A 20,452-nucleotide genomic window follows, 5' to 3' on the forward strand; every position below is an offset into this window, starting at 1 on the left:
TCTGTAACAGCTTTGTTGCTGAATGCCCTTCCATTTATTTATTTTAGTAGAAAAACATATCAAACGAAAGCTGATCTGTAAGAATCCTGGTCACGCTGAACTGCCTAACCCTTCTCTGCTGCCCTTTCTCCAGCTATTTCTAAAAGCATATCGAGTACAGTACTGCATAACTCCAAATTTATGTTGACGCAATTCCTCGAACATCAGTCAAATTACACCGATAGAAAATTGGAGGGACACAGTGGTAAATCAGACCCATTTTTTTACAGATCTGTAGGATCAGTGTAACACAACAGACAATATAACATCTTGACTGAGGACAATTTTACAGTTCTTTTGTCCATTGCAAAAACCTTTGTAATATGTTGAGTATAAAGCTCACAAATTACATTTTAAATGAACTACCAGAAAGAATATGCTTTAAATTGACCTTTTACAACATAACACAAAATTCAAATCACAATTTTTAGGAAAGCACTTGAAACTTTAACACTTAAGTCCTGACAACATTAGATTACTTTAAAGTGTAAACCTTAAGAAGTTTTGTATGATTAAATAAAATCAACATTACAATTTCCAGATATTATAATTATTGAACAGATTGTAACAATAAGATATAATGTAAACATGAAGCTCAGGATACTGGTACTAAAAAAGTCTCTCAATTAATTCTTTGTAGGTTTATATCTGCACATAGTAAAATAGATAATAACTGGAGAAGAGGTTACAGTATTCATCTTACATATTGAGATCAGTGTTTTGCTAGCAGCAGTCCATACAACTGTGTCCCCATTTTACTATTTTTTTACAGAATCATTACTACCTTAAAAAAGTCTTCAGGTCCAATACTGCTGCTAGGTATCAATATAGCATTTGGAAGGAAATATTTAAAAACATTAGATTTTGTTAATTGTTGGTGTATGTGTAGGTATGTGAGATTTTATATATATAACTATATATAAAATCATAAACCTCACAACCTTCAAAACTGAACTACCTCTAGGTAAGAAATACAAGACCTTTTTCAATAAATGTAAAGGGTTTATTTATACCTGAGACATTTTTGCATATTGATGTCTTTGTACCTTTACCTGTAGGTACTTTACTCTTTCCCAAGGTCCCACTGAAAGCCCGTTAGTCGGGTGGATTCTTCCCACTAACCCAGCGGACTTTGGCTGAGTCCTTCCGTATCTAACCTGGATGTATAAGCAGGGACGTAACCGAATGAAATAATACATAGATTTAAATGCACAGTTGCTGTACAAGTGGACAGGCTGGTTTATACACATTCAGAGCTAGTTCATCATTACTGATACATTTCACAATGTCCGATTCAGAAAGAGAATTATGGTCTGTTTTACAGAGTGGTACAAGTTCCTACTAGTCAGTTAAAAAAACCCTGGTTTTGAAATATTCTCCACATAATGGTGCAGTGGAATTACATGATATGTTGAAAATGCTCCTTTCTTGGCAGACCTGTTTTCTGGTTCTTGAGACGGTCAGCCCATTTCACCACCTAGCAGCAAGGAGACCGGGCGTGGAGGAGAGGGAATAGGGAAACTAGGAGGTTTCCTGGTAGTAAGTTGATGCAAATCTAGCAAACTAGATTTAAAGGTTCTGTTTTAACCTAAACAGCTCCATTTAAAAAGCCATTCCACCACGTTTCACTCCATTTTGTTTTGGATAGGGGGAATTTCCTAAAAGTGCTTAAATGCAAATAGTGTTACCATATTTGATAACATAGAAATTAGAATTGCCTATGTGATTAAATAAAGGGAAGATACTAGTGAGAGTGAAATAAAATATGCCCTTAGACAAGGAACATATTTGGACATATTTGAAAATCAGCAAAAATAATAGAATTTACTATATTCATCAAAGATATCACGAAAATGAATTTCCTTCAAAGTAGATTAGTATAACCATCTTGTACAGACATTTCTCATACATTATTCCGCACTATATTTTTGCATTATATTTTACAGAAAGAGGTTGACTTAAATGATGACAATCAGCAAAGTTGGCTCTATAAAGCTTTGTTCTACTGCACAGGCATATAACGGGGTAAAGGAAAGCTACATTTCACTGGCAAGTAGGTCACCGTAGATCTTAGAAATCTGAGAAACGTTAGATTTAAAACACTGGTACGTAGCATATTTCTGTGTAAAATAAATCAAACATTTTTCTAAAAGTGGCATAAATTTCTAATACCTGGTACCGGTCTGTAAATAGATTCAATGTTCTGATTAGTAGATATTGTAGATTCAGTAGATACTGAATAGATTCAGTATTCTGAAAAATCATGATCAGGATATAAAACGATGTTCCAGTAATGAATTCTTAATATGATATGTTAAGCATCAGAAATCAGAAAAATCTATTGTTCGTATTTCCAGGTGACTGTTTTGATTTTACAACCCCATCGATTCTACATGTCTCTTCATTGCTGTTCTGTCTCGTTGCACCACATTCAGCACCTAACCTGCAGGAGCTTCAGGGAGATCAGCCTCAAACCCACCAGTCCCAAACCTGCACATACTGAAGGAAACGGTGCAAATCTCTGATTTCAGTAGCACAAACTCTTTGTCACCCACAGGTGGAGTTCCACATATTTCACTTACCCTTTTCTAGCTCAGGAGCTGTCTAGCATGATGATTGCAGGCTGCATTACAGCTTTCGTGGAACAGCCGGCACAGAGAGGCACTTATGTGACACATTTAAAACTTATCTTTGGTAAACACACACATGCACACACAAACACACAAAAGCTTGTAACTAATGTTTTACTTCCTGATCATAAGAGAGATCTTCATTTGCTACTAGTGTATGTGTGCAGATATCTAAACATACACAGGACATTGCTAGTATAAAACATCTTTTTCAAATGCCACTGCTAAGAATTTGTCTTAATTCACTGAAATATAACACATCCCTCAGCTTTGTTGTGTTTTTTTTCCTTTCCTGACTCTATTTATTATGCACTTCAGCATCTCTGATTAATAACAAATTAACAATAGAAAGAAAGCCCCTATGTACTCAGTTTTCACCTTTGTCATTGTATTACCCTGGTTTTCAGGACAAATTTGTTCAGAATAGCTACTGCTCATAGAACTGTCACCATCTGTGAGTCAGATTCTGGGGTCCAACATGCAGCCCAATCTCTCACTGAAATCAGTGGAAATTTTGGATACTCAAAAAATGCTGCATTTGCTCTTGGTAGGGATGCTTTCTGCTAACCGCCACCGAGCAGTACTCCAGCGAGCTCTGCGACCTCAAGTCTCTAGCAGGAGCTGAAAAGTGATCAGACAAGAGCCTATAGAGCAGAACTCCATCTACCAAGAGACAGTCAATCAATGCATATTTTCAAAATGTGCTGAAAATAAATTTTGCTGGAACTGAATGGGTATAACTGATGGATGATCCTGTCAGTTCAATGTACCCAGAACACTAGCATTTTTGAAATCAGGCATTTCTACTGAGAGGTATTTTATTGGCTTAATTTTTCATTTTCATTATTTAAATTTTGCTTAAGAATTGTTTAGAACCTAGAACGTAGTGCATTTCATCTTATAAAATCAGAATAATTTATATCCATCTCTTTTTGCCCAAAAGACAAGTACAGCCCGAACACATTTAGGGATATAAATACATCAGGAGTAATGATAGTAATCTTACTTATTTTGTGATCTGCTTAATGGTGATTTCAACATTGACCAACCAAGTAACATTGGCAACTTGCACAAAAAAATTAAGTCCTGAAATCAAAAGTGATGACAAAACGTGTTTTAATGAGGCCTTTAATACGGAGAGGACTAGGAAGAGAGAGGGGTCTAAGTGCTGAGGAGGTTACTGCGTTACTAAACCATGCCACTTTGCATTGGTATGTGAAATGGGTACGGCTGGTAGATGATAGGTGGTTGTCCATGAGCAATGTAATAATTGCTGAAGTTTCTGTCACTGATATACGGAGCAGGCTGATAGTAGCATGTTACATTGGCTGCATTTGGGATGATGTTCTGTTCTCCAAGTACTTTTAAAGCCAGAATTGTAATCATATTCAGAGTTTGTCTTCGTTCATGTCCCATGAGACAGACTGTGCTCTCATTTACAACTCCGTGCAGAGTCATCAAGTAGTCATACTTGCTTTTTTCTTCCCCAATGAAGTGGTTGCGCAGATATGACTCAATTTTCCTCTGCTGCTCAGCAACATCTGGAAAATCAATGAAGAACCTGGAGCACATATAACGTTCCAGAGATTTAATTTCAGCCTCATCTGCTGGCTTAAAGTCACGAACCAGGAGATTGCTATACTTCAGAAGGCCGCCTCCTCTGATTTCCTCAGGGTTCCTGGTGGAAATAAGTTTGTACTTTAAGTGGTCCATTGCTTCATTGAAGTCTCCATACATGCTCTCTGCAATAACCGTGGGGTGAGAGTCTTCTGCCAGTTTGCAGTCTGTTTCTCTGTAAACACTTAGTATGGAGTCCAGTATTATTTGGAAGGAGTCGACACTAAACTCAAACTGCCGTCTGAGCGAGTTCACAAATTTTAACTCTACATTCTTGCCACTGTTGTTTGACAGTGAGATGAGACTCCAGCGATCGTGGTCAGTGGAGACTTTGACCATCTTCTGTACATAGGCATCTTTCATGGTCTGAGCAGTGATTTTTTCTTTATTAACACATTTTGGCAAAAAGTCCAATAGGCAATTCAGGACTGCCTCCTTAACGATCTGGAATTCGAGTTCACTTGGAAGTTCAACACCAAAAATGATGTCTAGGTCCTTATAACTCGTTCCGTTCTGCTTTACTAGGATGTGACTAGCTGTTGAACCATTCAGGCGGATATCTCGAACATTGATTTGCTTTTCGATGAGCTGTTCCCTTACCACACGAATGATATCCTTTGGTTTTACTTCCAGTGTTGGAAAATTTCCTCTTCCATGGATGGGTATTACCTCAGTTAATACTTGATCCAGAATTTTAATCTGATCCCAGGTGAGACTACTGAATCTGTGGTCTAAGCTCTCAGTCATTGTGAAGTCAGTTGGCTAACTAGGGAGAAACAAAAATTAAGAGAAGAATGTTAGAATTTGCTCAAATACAAGAGCGCCTGACATTTACTATGTTATGACAAATGTATATCTTACCTCCTCGGTGCAGTGACAAAGCAGTTCATTTTACACTGAAATACAATACAAGTTAACTGCCTGAGTCAACCACTGCACCTGTCACAGGCTCTTAATTGAATTTTAATGTAGTTGGATTTTAATCCTACTGAGAAACCATTGTGTTATTGTATAATCCATGACTCAAAGTAAATGTAGTAAACTATATAGGTTTCATTTAAAACTACTCAAAGGTTAAGAACATGAAATATCTGGTGGTTATAATGAAACTCCAAATAAATTTCACTGTGAAGAGCTAAAATGAGCAAAATCAGCAAATTCAATTCTTTCTGTCCTGCCTGGAAATCTGCCTCTATCTTCAGTGACTTACATCCTTAGAGTTACTGAAAGACCAGGAAATTATTTTAAAAAATCAAGAATGATGCAACACGCTCACTGTTTATCTAGTGATATGCTTGGAATAGACTGTAGCTTGTAGGGCTCATCGATATGCATGCATCCCTTAATATTGCTTTTTGTGGTTTAAGAACTGGATATCTGATAATTCTTAAGTTTTTTCCACATTATTTCTCAAGATAAAATCTTTTTCTTCTAGCTAACTAAGTCTCCCACATGCTGGAAGTTATAGTTGGCAGAACTGATAACAAAACCACTTCCCGTCTGCACTGACACAATAAAATCTCCCAAGAAAGCCTACAGAGAAGTGCCTATAAAAGGTATGGGATAAAGCTCAGGCTTTAGAACTCCTCAGTTTAAAGTTATCTTCATATCATATTTAGCAGGCAGTTAGACCTTAGCATGGATTATTTATTTAAATTTTATAATGTGAAAAAAATGTTGCAAACCCCACAATATTGGTTTTTAAATGTTCCTAACTGAACACATACAAACTTTATTTTAATGATGTTTTTGTAATGGGAATTTAAATGCTTTAACTTAAAAAAATTATATATATAATGAATATAATTAAATACAATCATACAATTATATAATTAGGAGTGATTACAGTAATTAAGTAAATAAGAAGTGTATTTAAGGAGCTATGAAAAAGAAAAACATAGCTGAGCATTAGATGCCAATGGTGTATTGAAAGATGCATATCCTAATATTGCTGCCTCCTGCCATTAATGTCCATGTTACAGAACTGGAATTGTTCAGAGGGCTAAAAATTTCCCCAAATCCATGAATATTATTTCAAGATGTATCCCTTTCTCAGTTCTCCTGGGGTAGTTACTGCTCAAATTGTTAAGTGAAAAGTTTTACTGCTGAACCCTATCACAGCATTTTTTCAGTACTGTTCCACAAATCACACCAAAGCTCATGGGTAGATATTGCTGTTTACTGATAACGCTTCGATTTACCTCCGCACCTGGTGCTGCGACCCGGCGTGCTGGGTTTGAAGCTCCTCAGCTTGTCACACTGAGGAGCAGGTGAAGGGAAGAGCATTTATGGACATACTGGGACCTTTCTTTACCAATCAAGGGAGTGAAAAGTTAGTTAATATAGTTGTTTTGGGCATTTCTTTACTAGCAAGAGTCATCAACTGATATCCCTCAACACATGGGAAACTGCTGTTTGGAGAGTTTACAGTTGCAGGAGTAGATACTGAAAATGACTTTGATGACTGGAAGGAATTTCCTTTTTCTGCACAAACATTACAATTTTGCTTTCTCCTTTAATATTGCATGTGTTAGCTAAGGCTTGTTTTAAAGAATATTTCTGTTGGGTCTGTGCATGCTTAGTTCAGAGAGACTTCAGTTAAACTGAAAAATCTTTATTTTAAAATTATGTCAGCTGTTACATAGTAAAGGGCTTTTTGCAACTGCTGTTGAAACACTCTACCCGAGTATCTAAAAGGAATATAAAACTAAACATCACAGTATTCTTGAATACTGTACACAAGGGAATGACAATTATATCATGACACTGAACTTTAGAATCTATTTTCCACCAAAAACTATGAAAACCCTTTTAGGTTTGTGGGAGTTCATTGCAACAAGGATGATATATGAGGCAGACACATTAAGTTGCTGATGACTTAGGAGAGAAAAATCATTGTCCAGTGACACATGCAAAGTATTTAAAACATAGCTATCTTATTTTGTGAAAGAAAAAAGAATTACTATTCCACTGTTAAGCATAATTTTTGTAAAATATTATTTTTGTTTCATATTGTTTGTTTGTTTTCTCAAACTCAGCTATAACCCGATAGTCAGCTGTAAAATCAGCCTCTGCTCTGTAGAAAGGAATTAATATCCCAATCATGGTACAAAATGGAGATATAATTACATTTAAGTATATGGGTGTCTCATTTAAAAGAAATGTTTTGCACTTCAAATTAAGGATGTGCGTAAGACAGTTTGCCTGACCAGATGCCTCTTTCTCAGGAGGAAGCAATCAGGATTTCTGCCTAGAGAAATCTGTGTCTCCCGTTTGGGTGGACATAAAGATGGAGTTTGGACTGACTGAAGAGAATTGCCTGGAGGTGTGAACCCCACGTGGCTTTCACACGTGCCCTGAAATGGTTCGGTGGGTCGCTAGCTGTGCAAAGAAAAGAAGTAACTTTCAGATGTCTGACAGCAGGGCAGACGTACCGCTGATGCAGCGAGAGACGCTTCGGCACAAGCTTTAAAGCATATTTTTTCAGCTAAAGCTCAAGAGTAGTAAGTGAAGTAAAATCATACTGAATAATCAAGACATTTGATTAGTAACACTGCTGTAAAGTCTATAATGTGGATTCTTAATCAGTATTGACTATAGACGTACGCTCTCATATATTTTCTTTCCCTGCCTTTCAGATCCCATATACTGCATCTTAATAATTTCAAGTAACTTGTGAACTGATAAATGCCTTGGGAATATTACTAAGCCATTTTTCACATACTTACTAGTGTTTCAGATCCAAAGTTAGCTAATCAAGAACATATGTCATTGCAAGCACCTTTCTGGCCTCATCACAAAGACTGGAACTAGCCACACGCTTAAGTTAACCATATGTTTAAAAACATTGAAAAATCAGGACAGACCGTTTGTTGGGTGGAGCGAGACGGTTGGGAGGAGAGCATTTTGTGTAAACTTTTTGCTGACAGGTTTGTCATTTGTGTTACTGGCATGTCAAAACATGGCAGACTGGCTCAAAATGATCTACTAGAAAACTTCTGCATTGTCACAATTGTTGCAGAAGCAGTACGTCTGTGTTACGTGATTTGTCTGATATTGCAAAACTTTAAAAGGGCTTTCAAGGTTAATGCAGTGATGTAAAAGAAAGGGCTTAGGGAAGGGAATGGTGCAGTTCAATCACCTTTTTCAGCACAGGGACCCCTTCAAACATGTCTGGAAGAGAAATGATGAAGTAGCCCTAAGTTAGGAATGCTTCCTTTATTGTCACATATTTTTAGTTAATGAAGATTTCATTGCAATATACTAGGATTGAAAACTGGAAGGAGAAAGGCATGTCATTAAATATTTCTTTGGCAGTGAAGGCAAACCAGGTAACTTCTGCTGCTGCACTAAGTAGTACCTCAAAGTTTCATTCCTGGAGAATGAGGTGATGCTTTGCGAGTTCAGAGCCTTAACATTAATGGCTGAGAAATGTTTCAGGATCAACCCTAAGAACTCTGTGCTGAAATAATGTCTTCATCTTTGACAAGTAAGGAAAAAAGCCAGTGAAGTTGTAAAGAACATAATTAATTTACAGGTAGACCTAGATAAACTTTTTTTTTTTAATTTGCTTCCAGTTTGTGATCCAGTATATAACCTGCACTTTGCTAGAAGAACTTCAACTTGTTCTTTGCCTTAAACAGATCAGCAAAAAGAACAATTTCCAGGCAATTTGATAGGCATTAGGAACCTTATTCTTAAGCACTGGCAAATTTATTTACTGAGGTGCTCAGACTGGTATTAGTTGTTATTAATGCAAGGAGGCCTCAGTTACAATAAATCAGCAGATATATTGGGGCTATAATTAAACAAAACATTGTGCAAAACTATGCAGATCAAGGGACAAAGGGAAAGGAACAAGCTACAAGTGACCATAGCAGCTAGATGAAGCCAAATACAAATGGGTGCATGGATTGGCCTGGTTAACAGGGAAAGAGGCCATAAGTCGAGGGAACAGCCCAGGCACACTCCCACACGCTGGAGGACTCCTAGGAATCAGGGTACACGTCCTCCACCAAGCTGTCAGGGTCAGTTTGGAGACTGGTGACGTGAGGTGACAAGTCAACGGAGAACGATCTCTGGAGGCCGATGTATCTCACTGCCCCTTTGCTAGCAGCAGCAGCTTTATGCCATTAAGGGTAATTGTGTATGTGACGCTGACTTGGGGAGCGGACATCCACCTGCATCCCGCAGCCCCAGCCTTCCTTAGGTCTGGCCTGCTGTACATTGTCAAAGATTTTAGGTTTTGTAACTTCTTCCATATGATATCTAACATCTTTTCATATGTTTTACATTCCATGTTTTCCCATTTTGAAGTGTGTGAACAAATGGAGGGATGCATAATCACTAACAGCATGACAGTGAAAGGAACAAATAGCCTTTGAGACTGTGTGTTGAAAAGTTGTTTTTTTCCCACTTAACAAGTATTTGTAACTTACTGAAGCTCTCTCCTAGTGATTTTTCTTAGTTCTTTGTTTATGGAATTTATAATTATAATATATAGTTAAAAAGGACCCTGAATCTTGCCTGATTTAAGATCTCTGCCAGATAAAGAAATGAGGAAAAATACTTTTCAGGGCGTTTTTCTTTAAATATACTGGTTAGATAAACACAGAATAAGATGGATCAGATCTAGTCATGTTTTGTGATATACCATTCTTATTATAAGGCTAGAAGAGTATTTCCCTTATTTGAGTTCTAATTTGCCCTTCAGTGGTCACCTTCAGCTGGTGAAGTGGTTGAAAAATGTTTTGGAAGTGTTATTAAAAACACTCTTGCTATTGATATACGGAAATCAAGGGCTTTCATTTTCTTCAGCAGAGTTTGGTCCAAACTCTTACTGCAGGATGTGATTTTGGTTTTACAATGACAAAAGATTTAGTTAACCAACTCTTAGCATTCTGCCATACACCAGCTTCACCCAAAAAATAAAAGCAGATCTAGCTTTGCATCTGAATCAAGAAAACCTGCCATGCTAATGATATCTTTAATGTTCCACTCAACTTTCATAGAAACAGATACTTACAGTCTAGAGGACATTCTCATCAAATTTAGCTCATATTTTACCCATAAACTGTTTAACATTCTCTTTTTATATACTCTGTAATGCTGCTTCAGTGTATTTTCAAAGGGTTTATAATGTGCTGGCATTCTCAAGCAGAACACATCTGAAATAGTTTTTGTGCAGCTGTGTTAGCGCCATTCTCTTTCCTTCGCTTTTATCTACTCCCTGATTTGTCTGTTTTACAACAATTATATTGAATACTTTAATGCTCCAGTTGTCTTTACCTTTGTCTGCACCTGAAATCAGTTGCTAAGGGACTTTTACAGATCAACTAAAATATCTTTTCAGCCACCTTAGTAGTCTTGCATTCTACCATTTGGGGTTTACTCCAGAGATGCTCAAAGTAACTATTGCATTCTCCCCTTAAATCTCTGTATTGGTCTGCTACATACACATTATATGCATTGCTAATGATTTCTGTGGCATCTTGTTTAAGTTTTATTCTAATTGAAAGACACATTTCTCTATTAAGTCGGGCATTTAAAGTATTTTGCATGCTCACTGACTTAAGGACTGCAGCTGACAGAGCTGCAGCTTTGAAGACAAGAATATCAAATGTGGAAGGAGTCCTTGTTATAATTTAAATGTGCATGAAAGAAGTAGAAGCAGCAAAGCATGTGGGGCATCCTAAATGGGGACGTGTTTAAACTAGTCTAACAGTGGTTTTCATGAGCTTCTCCTTCCATTAATGTTAATGCATGCAGTGGAGAGACTGTTTATTTATCCTGTTATTGTGAGATAACGCATGAGTTGCCATAAGTTTTCAGTACAGTTACCATCTAGTTACCCTGAAATAACAATAATAACTCAAGGCCATATGCTCTTCTCCTGTGAGATAAGGTTGCGTGGTGTGCAAATATGCTTAAGCAGAAAGCAGTTTGCTTGGACTGCGCCACAAAATACCACTTTCAAGGGCAAAACAAGCAAACAGAAGAGAATCAGAGGCATTACCAACAAAACTGCGTCCTACCTTTCCTCCAGCTAGACCCAAGGAACAAGGAAAAGCAACAGTCATGTAGCAGCCTACGCTGCCCCTTCTCCCAAATAAGCTGTTTGCAGAACAGTTCGGCACAAGGGCAGCTGTGCTCTCCTCTATCGTGGAGCTGGAGAAGGACCCGAGCGGCCTGGACCTCTACTGAAACATTACAGGATATTGGCGAGATGATTTGGGAATTTTGAGGAGGGACAAAATAAACAAGGAGCTTACTTCGGGCAATCAATACTAATACATAATCCATTTTACGTTATGCTGGAGATGACTGTTTCTTTTTGGATGCCAGATTTTTCCTTCATGTCTCACAGTGCACTCGCTCATAGCTGCATGTGGACACACTCACACGGCAACATTTTCATGGCCAGATTTATTATGGCTTTGTATCAGTTCCCACAATGCATGAGGTTCCTTCACGGACAGTATCCAGGCTCAAAAAAACATGCCCTAGTAGACACCATGGTTTGTGGCATCGTCTGTCTTGTCCTGTAACATCTATTGCTCTAATCATAATATTAAAAAAACTGTGTTACACAATATTTGGTCTATTTTGGACTGTGGTCATCACTGAGAAGCTACTGCTTTATGTAAAGATTATTACTTGTACTACTAAATTTATATTATGGACTAATTCCTGAATAATGTTTCCAGGAAGAATGAAAAATCCCACAGACTTACCGTGGCAGTTCTATTGCCAATCATGTATTTCAGGGGAGTTAATAAGATGACTCACTGGATCCTTTGGTAAAAATATGAATTGTCATCTTGTCACTGATAAAAACATGAACCTCCCAGGGAAAGCTGCAAGAAAAAAAAACAAACAATTCTTTTTTGAGATAAATGTTAACTACCAGTCACCTGCTGTACATAATAAATCATGCATTATGACTTGGCAGTCCTGCAGTCACAAGAATAGCCTTTTAAGTCACAAATGATAAGGTAAAAGCTATCAGTGGAAAGGCACAGTAGCGCTTAGAAAGACTCTGGGTTTCAGGTCATACTTAATCCTCCGCAAAGATGTTAACATCTTGCTATTTTCTCTGTGGGATTAAAGAATTTAATGTTACATATAGACTTGCAAATGAGCAGGGACATAGTGGAATCATACAAAAAGAGAATCAGAACCAATAGCAACTCAGCAAAATTAAACATTATAAATGGGGAAGTGTTTTCCTGTACTTTCTAAAAATGTGGGCAGATCACAGGAAGTTCTTGTTTCTTAACAAACTACGTTGTTTGTTTATTTACAGTAAGCACAGGATTCAGCCTATTGCTGTAATTTCCATGTACCGAATGGCCCTTTGACTGGCTACATAGGAACTGTATTTTCTTTTAATACTTGTGTGCTATCATAAAAGCACTTTTTTGCATCTGCTGTTCATTTCAAAGACATGCTGATAGCTAGGTAGTCTTTTTCTAGGCTTTTCTTCAAAGACTCTCATTCCAGCACCCCCTCCTACAAAGTTCCCAGTACCTACATACGGTTCCCTAAACTGGCCCAGGCAGGGCGCTGTACAGTATAGGATTTGGTATAGCTGCACATTTACTCCTTGCTGCAGCACGGTGCTCCACAATCTCCTCTTTCATACTAAAAATATAGATGCTTCTGATTAAAGATAACTTTGAAAGTATGACTTGAGGGTAAATATATGCATGATCTGCAGGAAAACCTGAAATAATAGCCAAGGACGTATGGACTGCATTATTCATTTTATGAAGAATATTGTGGGTTTTTTACACCATGCTACAGAATTCAGATTTGTGTCACTGCCATTTTATTGCTACCAGCAGCCGAGGACCTGGCTTTCTGTCACTCTGCCCTGCTGTGCCAGGACCTGTCTGCAGCTCTCATTTGCTTTCCAGCTCATCATGGGCTCCTAATTGAATGAATGCATGTTCCCTGACTTGCTCTCTAAGTTTGTGCAATGATGTCTCATATTTGCAGCCAGGAATATAGGGTTAAGTCTGGCAAGAGCTGAGGTCCGGTTAGTCTGAAAATGTGAAGCCAGTTATGTCTTCAGTGGCAAGGAAAAGAGGTTCTGGATTGCTTCAATAAAAAAGACTCACCATGTGGAGTCTGGCCTTCTGGAGGAAAAGTCAGACAAATATATACTCAGTTACTTTAAAAAAAAAGTCAGAATTTTTCATTTAGTCTTTTTAGCAATGAATAATTGTTATTTCTTTCTGTGCGAGGGTGGAAGGTTTAATGGATATATGATATCCCTTAATGGATACATCATCAAGATGGAACAGATTAACACTGGAGTAGAATTAATGGCTTCCCCTTGTGATATTTAGGGGAAGGAGAGAGAGAGACCTTTATATATTTTTTTAGAAGAACACCCATTATTATATAATATGTTCGTAAAAGCAGCAGCTGAGATTGATGAAGTGCTTTGGCTGTCGGGATATTACTCTCAATGGCTGCCTTTTGTTGGCTCGGTCATTACAGGAAAAAGTGTATCCTTTCATTATTTGGTACTCGTGGTTTCCAGGATTTTTCTGTCTGAAGTAGAAACAACAATCAAAAACTACTACATCAATGTTTACATTTTATCTCAAAGATATTATTTTTCTATTCCTGAATTCAAAATGTGAATCGCGCTGGCACACACCATCAAACTCGTTTCAAAGTCTTTTATGCTTGTGTTCCTGTGCGTGAGGAGCAAAACAGCATCATGGGAATCACAGGGTCTAGCAGTGAACGCACAAGTCTCTGCTCCTCGGGTTTCACCCCGACACGCTGTCCCTCCGAGAGCTCCCGCCAGCCTGGGCGGCTCCGGCTGCTTCCCCGGGTCTGCGGGGCTCAGCGCCGGTCCCACTCCCCTCGCCCGGGAAACGCTCGCCTTCCCCTCTTGGTCCGCCAGGCTCTAACGGCAACGCACCGCTGCTCTGCTCCGCTCTTCGGACTAACGCCAAAATCTGTTTACTCCCTCTACATACCAGTGACTCAATTTGAAACTCACTTACCAAAAATTCTCATTATTATGACTAACCTGCAGCAAAAGCCAGCAGGCCAAAGAACGGAACAATCCTCCTTTTCCGTCTGTGGACCATCTTCATAATTCTTCCTCCTCCTCAAATGCCAGAGGAAGAGGGATGAGCTATGCAGAGGGCCATGACAGTCCTAATTCTGGGCTGTTTTGGGGGAAAGCAGGCATTACAAAGCTAAGACTCTCCTTAGAAACCCTCCACAGGCTTCCGGCCTCATCGACACCGGTAAAGTCCCAGAGACCGACAACGGTGGCAGCAGGATGGCCCAAAGCAAGAGCGGCTGGTGGGAGGAAAGCTCTAGATGATACCATCAGGTTTGCAGCCGTGCCTGGCTGGGAGGGTCCCAACGAAACACACGCAGCACGTTGAGCTGCTGCTGGCTGCTGCTGCTGTACAGCGCGTACTACAAAGCGCTCTGCCTTGCTGGAAGTTGGGTTAGTGATTCAGCCCGCGCGATGCTGTTTTTCTGCATGAGACCTGAGCATCGCAGGATTGTGGCTGGATTCTGCTGGTCCGCACCACACGCCCGGGGAGCCGGGAAGACGGATGCACTTACGTCCTGTAAAGGTCTCGCCGCATTATGCCTGCCCCGTTCTGCGTATTTCATAAAAGTATTTGCTATCGAGCAGTTTTCCTGTTTCACTCCTGCAGTATTGCCGCTGTATGGCAGAAGACATGAACACTGCGCATAGTCACCGGGCTGGTCTGTGAGGCAGACCAGGATCCCTTGGGATGAAGGCTCTTCATGACTGCTAAACTATGCTGCTAGTTTAAATTGAGTTAGAAGAAACTTGTGTGTCCTGGACAAAGTTTGGCCAGCACCCTCCACAGACTGTTTTGCACATAACCAGTAATATGGGAAATTGGGGTCCTAGCCAGAAATTATTGTCTTCAGTTGTCTGTTTATATTATTAGTGGTGTTATTTATAATGTTGAAATATAATTATATCTCATATTTTATGAATTAATCTTCATACTTCTCATATTAAAAAGCTATTCTCTGACTACACAATACAGTGGTGGGATTTCTTTTTAATGCTATTTTCCCAATTTTATGAGATACATTGTAAAATTGGGGAAAAAATATATGGAATATTTATTAACTTAAAGCATTTGCTTTAGAAGAGTTTATTCTTAATTTTGTATCAGTAAGAGCTGGGATTCCTAGAAAAACACATTTTTGGTAACTGAAATGTTTTCTAGAGTTGTGTGATGAAGTAAAAACAGCATAACTTCACTCAGACTGCACCAGAAAAAGGATCGTAGCTGCAGCACCAAGATGACGGTACTGCCACTTTTCTGTGGTGAAGGTAGAATGAAATGTCGCTGCCGACATTACTGCCAGAACGTGGAGAGAAGATAAAGCAACGATAAACCAAAGGAAAGGGGTGAGGCCCCGCAGCGCAGGTGTGTGCTTTCGCGACCTGTCCACCACTATCAGTCGTGCATGATGACCCTCACGCGGTGACGACATCAACTTTGGCGACAGACTTGAGTCAAACTTTTTATGTGAAAAAACATTCAACATGACATTGGCTGTCTAAAAGGCAGGACCTGCTAGGTAAGCAAAGACACAGTAAGAAGGGTAATGGAGAAGAAAATCAGCTGATGCTGACATAAATTGACATCTGCTCACCAGTCTGGTGTGTCCTATGGAGGAAAAGCATTCGTTCGTTAATATGTTCTCTCCTTACACAATATATTCTAACGTTGCATGCTTATGGACTACAGGTAAACCGCTGATACCTTATGGTATCTTAGATCCTCCTGTGGGGCTTGGATTAATTATTCTTGCATAAAGGTCCTGCTGGCTAAGGGAGCAAGGCAGACTGTAGCTTACAAAAGAATATTTTTTATGTTTTCATCCCAATGGCACAAATCCTGTTCTCACACCACAGCCATTTTTTGGAAGCCAGAGAAATTGCTCTGGTGTAGATGAGAGCCGATTTGGCCCAATATGCGCATGACTGGGCACTTCACGTCAAAAAGATTAATTCTGAGCTCGCTTCTACTCCGCGCAGTCCCAGAGAACCATCCCTTGTTTCATGGGACCCACAGTGTGATGGCCAAATCTTTCCTGGTGTTTGCCTACAAGTCTTGTAACTCTTCCTTGGGCTTGATCCTGTGTCATTCGAACCAGTGGGAGTTACATATATAATATATATATGTACCACTGACATGCATACAACAAATCCTATCCCCGTACGCAGCTCAGGGGGATCCACAGAGCACAGTGGCACTCAACACGCACCAAGGAGGCAGAGCAGAAAACAAGCTGCCTGCAATATTTGGAGCCCTCACTACAGCCAAGCACTGAGGACACGGCCCCAAAGCCGTCCCCAGGCGAGGGTGCTCCCTCGCGCGCAGGAGTCCCACGGGGTAGCTGAGACAGAGCCTGCTAATCGCATGTGAGAACTGAGACGGCAGTGAAACTAATCTGGATTCGGAGTATTTTGCAAGGAAGGGTAGAATTTCATTCCCTCAAGCAATATTAATTAATGAAGGAATCTCCACTGCCAGGCCAAATAAGTTACTGCTTAATTTACTCTCCAAAACAACTCAACTTCAGCGTGACTTCAATGCGATGATTCAGAGAATTGATCCACTTGGCTATCCCCGATTTACAGGGGTTTCATAAGTTGTCTGAGCCTGCTGTGTCTGTAGGTGCTTCTAACTCACGCAGGAGCTGCTCACGCACTCTCCAGGCCAGGAACTGAAGTTCAGGCCTTTGCTCGCAAGGGTAGACATTAGACATTTCTTTCTGGCAGCTGAATCATAATTATAGACCAGATAATCCTTAATATAATGCTGTATATCTGTTGCCTAATGAGGCAACAAAACTAAATTTACTGTAAAGTTATGCCTTTACTGCAGAGCTGAGCAGGGAGGGTGTACAAGCAACACTACCATGAGGTCAAATGTCTGCAGCAAGAGCAAATTAGAAGAATTATTACTGTCCTCTTTAAGTTAAGCTGTGGGAATGCAAGAAGATACAAAAGAGAAGATTGAATCCAGGCTCTGCTATTCTCCTCTCTACAAATCGAGCCCTGATTCCTTCCTCCTGGGTGCTACGGCCACAGCACACAGGAGGACAAACGGGCACGGGGGTGGGTTTTACATTTCCCCGTGGGACACAGACAAGTCACATCTGACTCTTTAGCCTAAGGAAAGCACAAGAGCACGGAGTGTGGGAGAGAGTCCCTGCTCTCGAGTCGTTCATTTATTATTCATTTCTTGGCCTTTAACAGTGATCCGCATCATTATTCATACCTACCTGGCTGCTTTTTATGGGAGCCATGAAAAAACTATTATTGTTAATGCAGCACGCGGAATACAATGTGTACGCCTGTGTAGTCAAGCATGCTCTTTTTGATGGAATAATAAATATGTTCAAAGATTTGCAGCGGCTCACAGATGTACCAGAGAGGCGTGCTGGGGGATGCGAGGCGGCAGCGAGCGCAGCGCATTTATTTACCTGTTGGGAAGGGAGAGCACAAGCGAGTCTCGCCGATCACGAGTTGCTGGAAAGCAGTTCTGCTTTGCACACACGCACACGCGTTGGAGGAGCACTTCCAGATAGCTTTAGCGAGCGAATCCCGGTTGTTTGTCCGTGACCCACAGGCTCTGACCTCCTTGGGGACCACGGACCGGCCCGCTCTGAACGCCCAGGAAGGGCCTAATGTACGGCAGATAGTTTGTGCCGTCTCGAGGAGACGATGCAGCGTGCAGCATCTAGCTGGGTAATAAGTAGCGAATACCGCACTTCTGCTATTAATTTGGTGCGGAAGGTGCTGTTCGCTCCCCAAATCCACGAAGCCTTTAGGAGGCGTGCAGACGAGCCCCCAAGCAAGCCGGCGCTCGCGTGCAATGACGAATATCCCCCCCTCCAAATAAAAAAAGCACAGCCAACCTGCCAGGCTGCTCCGCGCGCTAGTTGATAAAGTTTATCGGCGCACAGCGGCGCAAGCCCGAGCGCCCGGCGCCCCGCGGGGGCCCCGCCAAGTCCCGCCGCCAGCGGCGCAGCGCCCCGGCCCGGCCCGGCCGCCCCCCGCGCCCAGCACCGAAACTTCCCCCCGCGCTGGGGGCGGCCGGGCCCCCCCCGGCGCCTCAGGAGCCACCGCGGACTCACCGGGAGGGGCGGGCGCCCCCTCTGCCTCCGCTCTCCGTCCTCCGGCCGCCGCTGCCCGGCGCGGGGAGGGGTGGGGGGGAGGCGCCGCCGAGCCGGGGCCACCGGAGCCGCCGCCGCCGCCGCTGCTGTCCGCGGCCAACCTGGTGCTGAAGCGATCCGCCCCCTCCCCTGCCCGCCCCCCCGCCGGCCCTTGTAGCGTAAACCAGTGGCCATGGCAACCCCGCGTCACACAGCCCGAGGTGGGGCCCGCCGCGCCGCGCCGCCCGCCAACGGCCGCCAACGGCCGCCGGGGTCCCGCGCGCCGCCAACGGCCGCCGCTGCCCCGCGCGCCGCTCCCGCGCGCCGCCTCACGGGGGAGGCCGCGCGCCGCCGCCAACGGCCGCCCCCCACCCCCCCCCACCCCCGGGCGGGACCCAGCGGAGCCCCGGCGCGGCCTTCACCACCCCCCCGCCCCGGGAAGGCCTCCCGCCGCGGCTCCTCTCCCCGCTCCGTTTTCAGGCCTCGGCGCTCCCCCGCGCTGCTCCGGGCCAGCCGGCCGAGCGCCTTCGCAGCGGGAGCGGGACAAGAAGCCCGTGTGCCGCACGGAGCCGGCGGCATGGCAGAGGTGTCCCTGCACCCCCAGCCCCTGCGAGGAGAGTCGTGTTCACTCAGGGACAGATGTTTTCGTCCTCCTGCTGCTCATATTTCTGTCTCACGTTCCCTGAGCGGTGTCAAAGCAGAGCTCTTGCAGCTCGGCGGGTGCGAGGGAGGCCCCAGCCCTGCCTGCCTCAGCTGCCCGCCTAGCAGTCGCACTGCGAGGAGGAGACGTGGAACCACAGGGGTGCAAAGTGCGGGAATTACGGAGATTTAGCTAAACTCCAGCAAAAAAATCTGACATAACCCCAAGGAACTACAGAGCAGCCACTTAAAACTCAGTGTTAGGACTTAGACACAACATAATCCTTCCCCTCAGAGGAGCTCAGTTTCTCTGTAGGCTTCAAATTTTGGAAGAGCATCTCCATACAGACCCCATATGCTCCTCAGTCTGTAGCATGTGATGTCACTAACTCAGTTGTAGTTTCAAATGGTAGCTTAAAAATATCAGTTGTCCAACTGCCAGCTTCTAAATTTTCCTATCCGTGATCAATTACTTAAGTGACTGGATGGAAAAAAATCCTGTACAGAACAAGCTCATAGTATTTTGTGCTTTTTTTGGGGCATTCACATTCCACTGTAATACTAAATACTTTATACTTGTTTTCTACATTGTCTGAGTTTGCTTTTGCAACTACATGTAACTAAAATGGAAGATAATTTACTTTAATGTTCTGAGAAGCTATGCCAAATGGATAAGCCATAATTATTTTTGAAAAAAATGCAGATTTAGTACTACAGTGACTCATAACAGGGAGTGTACTTTGACAAAAAAAAAAGGTTATGTAAGTATTTTAGCTGAATTTTATCATAGGCAACAATATATAATGACCTGAGATAGCTATGTTTATAGTTTAACTTACAGCACCCAGCTACTTTTAGGCTGGCTCTTGGGTATCACACAAAATCAAGATTTTAACCTTTTATCTCAGAAGCACAGAATCCATGCACTGAAATCTGACCCTTGTTAAACATAAAAATTACTGAAACAGCTGTTATGCTTTAGGACCCATAACGAACTTCAGTGTCTCTTTCCTCTTAAGAACAGTTTTATGAATCCAGGAATAAAGCCCTGTTGCAGCAACTCTAAAGCCTTGGCCAGCAATTAAAAAATCCTGCCCGTGAATTGACTTCATTTTATGTCGTAAATAAAGACCAAGTATTCATCATTCATTTATATCCCTAGGTGTCACAGCAGAAACAAATTGGTGATGAGATTTCTGTAACTCGCAAACCCTTGGAAACTCAAAATGCAAGCCGATTCTCAGCTATAACAGTTTTATTTCCCAGTATATTGCTTCTTGGCTATTGCAGCCCAGCTGGAAAGCCAGAAGCCCTAACAGGCAGCATATTTG

At 41.8% G+C, this 20,452-nt stretch overlaps 1 protein-coding gene across 3 annotated transcripts; it reads right to left on the reverse strand.

Annotated features, from left to right (window-relative positions):
* Positions 1 to 245: 245 nt before the first annotated feature.
* Positions 246 to 18,764, reverse strand: TENT5D (terminal nucleotidyltransferase 5D). 3 transcript variants are annotated; one of them, XM_064518452.1, is made up of 3 exons: positions 18,465 to 18,764; positions 12,020 to 12,142; positions 246 to 5,052 (listed from the first exon to the last, which is right to left on the reverse strand). In XM_064518452.1, the coding sequence occupies exon 3, from the start codon at positions 5,031 to 5,033 to the stop codon at positions 3,858 to 3,860; it is 1,176 nt and encodes a 391-aa protein (XP_064374522.1). In that variant the 5' UTR covers positions 5,034 to 5,052; positions 12,020 to 12,142; positions 18,465 to 18,764; the 3' UTR covers positions 246 to 3,857. The 3 variants fall into 3 exon arrangements, with proteins under 3 accessions (XP_064374522.1, XP_025951748.2, XP_025951750.2); XM_026095963.2 differs by lacking the exon at positions 18,465 to 18,764 and adding an exon at positions 17,811 to 17,972; XM_026095965.2 differs by lacking the exons at positions 12,020 to 12,142; positions 18,465 to 18,764 and adding an exon at positions 11,321 to 11,362.
* Positions 18,765 to 20,452: the final 1,688 nt, after the last annotated feature.

Source organism: Dromaius novaehollandiae, chromosome 11, assembly GCF_036370855.1.
Source record: "Dromaius novaehollandiae isolate bDroNov1 chromosome 11, bDroNov1.hap1, whole genome shotgun sequence".
NCBI lineage: Eukaryota > Metazoa > Chordata > Aves > Casuariiformes > Dromaiidae > Dromaius > Dromaius novaehollandiae.

Excerpts from the sequence above, each read along its gene's own strand:
- TENT5D (XM_064518452.1), bottom strand. The coding sequence starts at position 5,033 with ATGACTGAGAGCTTAGACCACAGATTCAGTAGTCTCACCTGGGATCAG.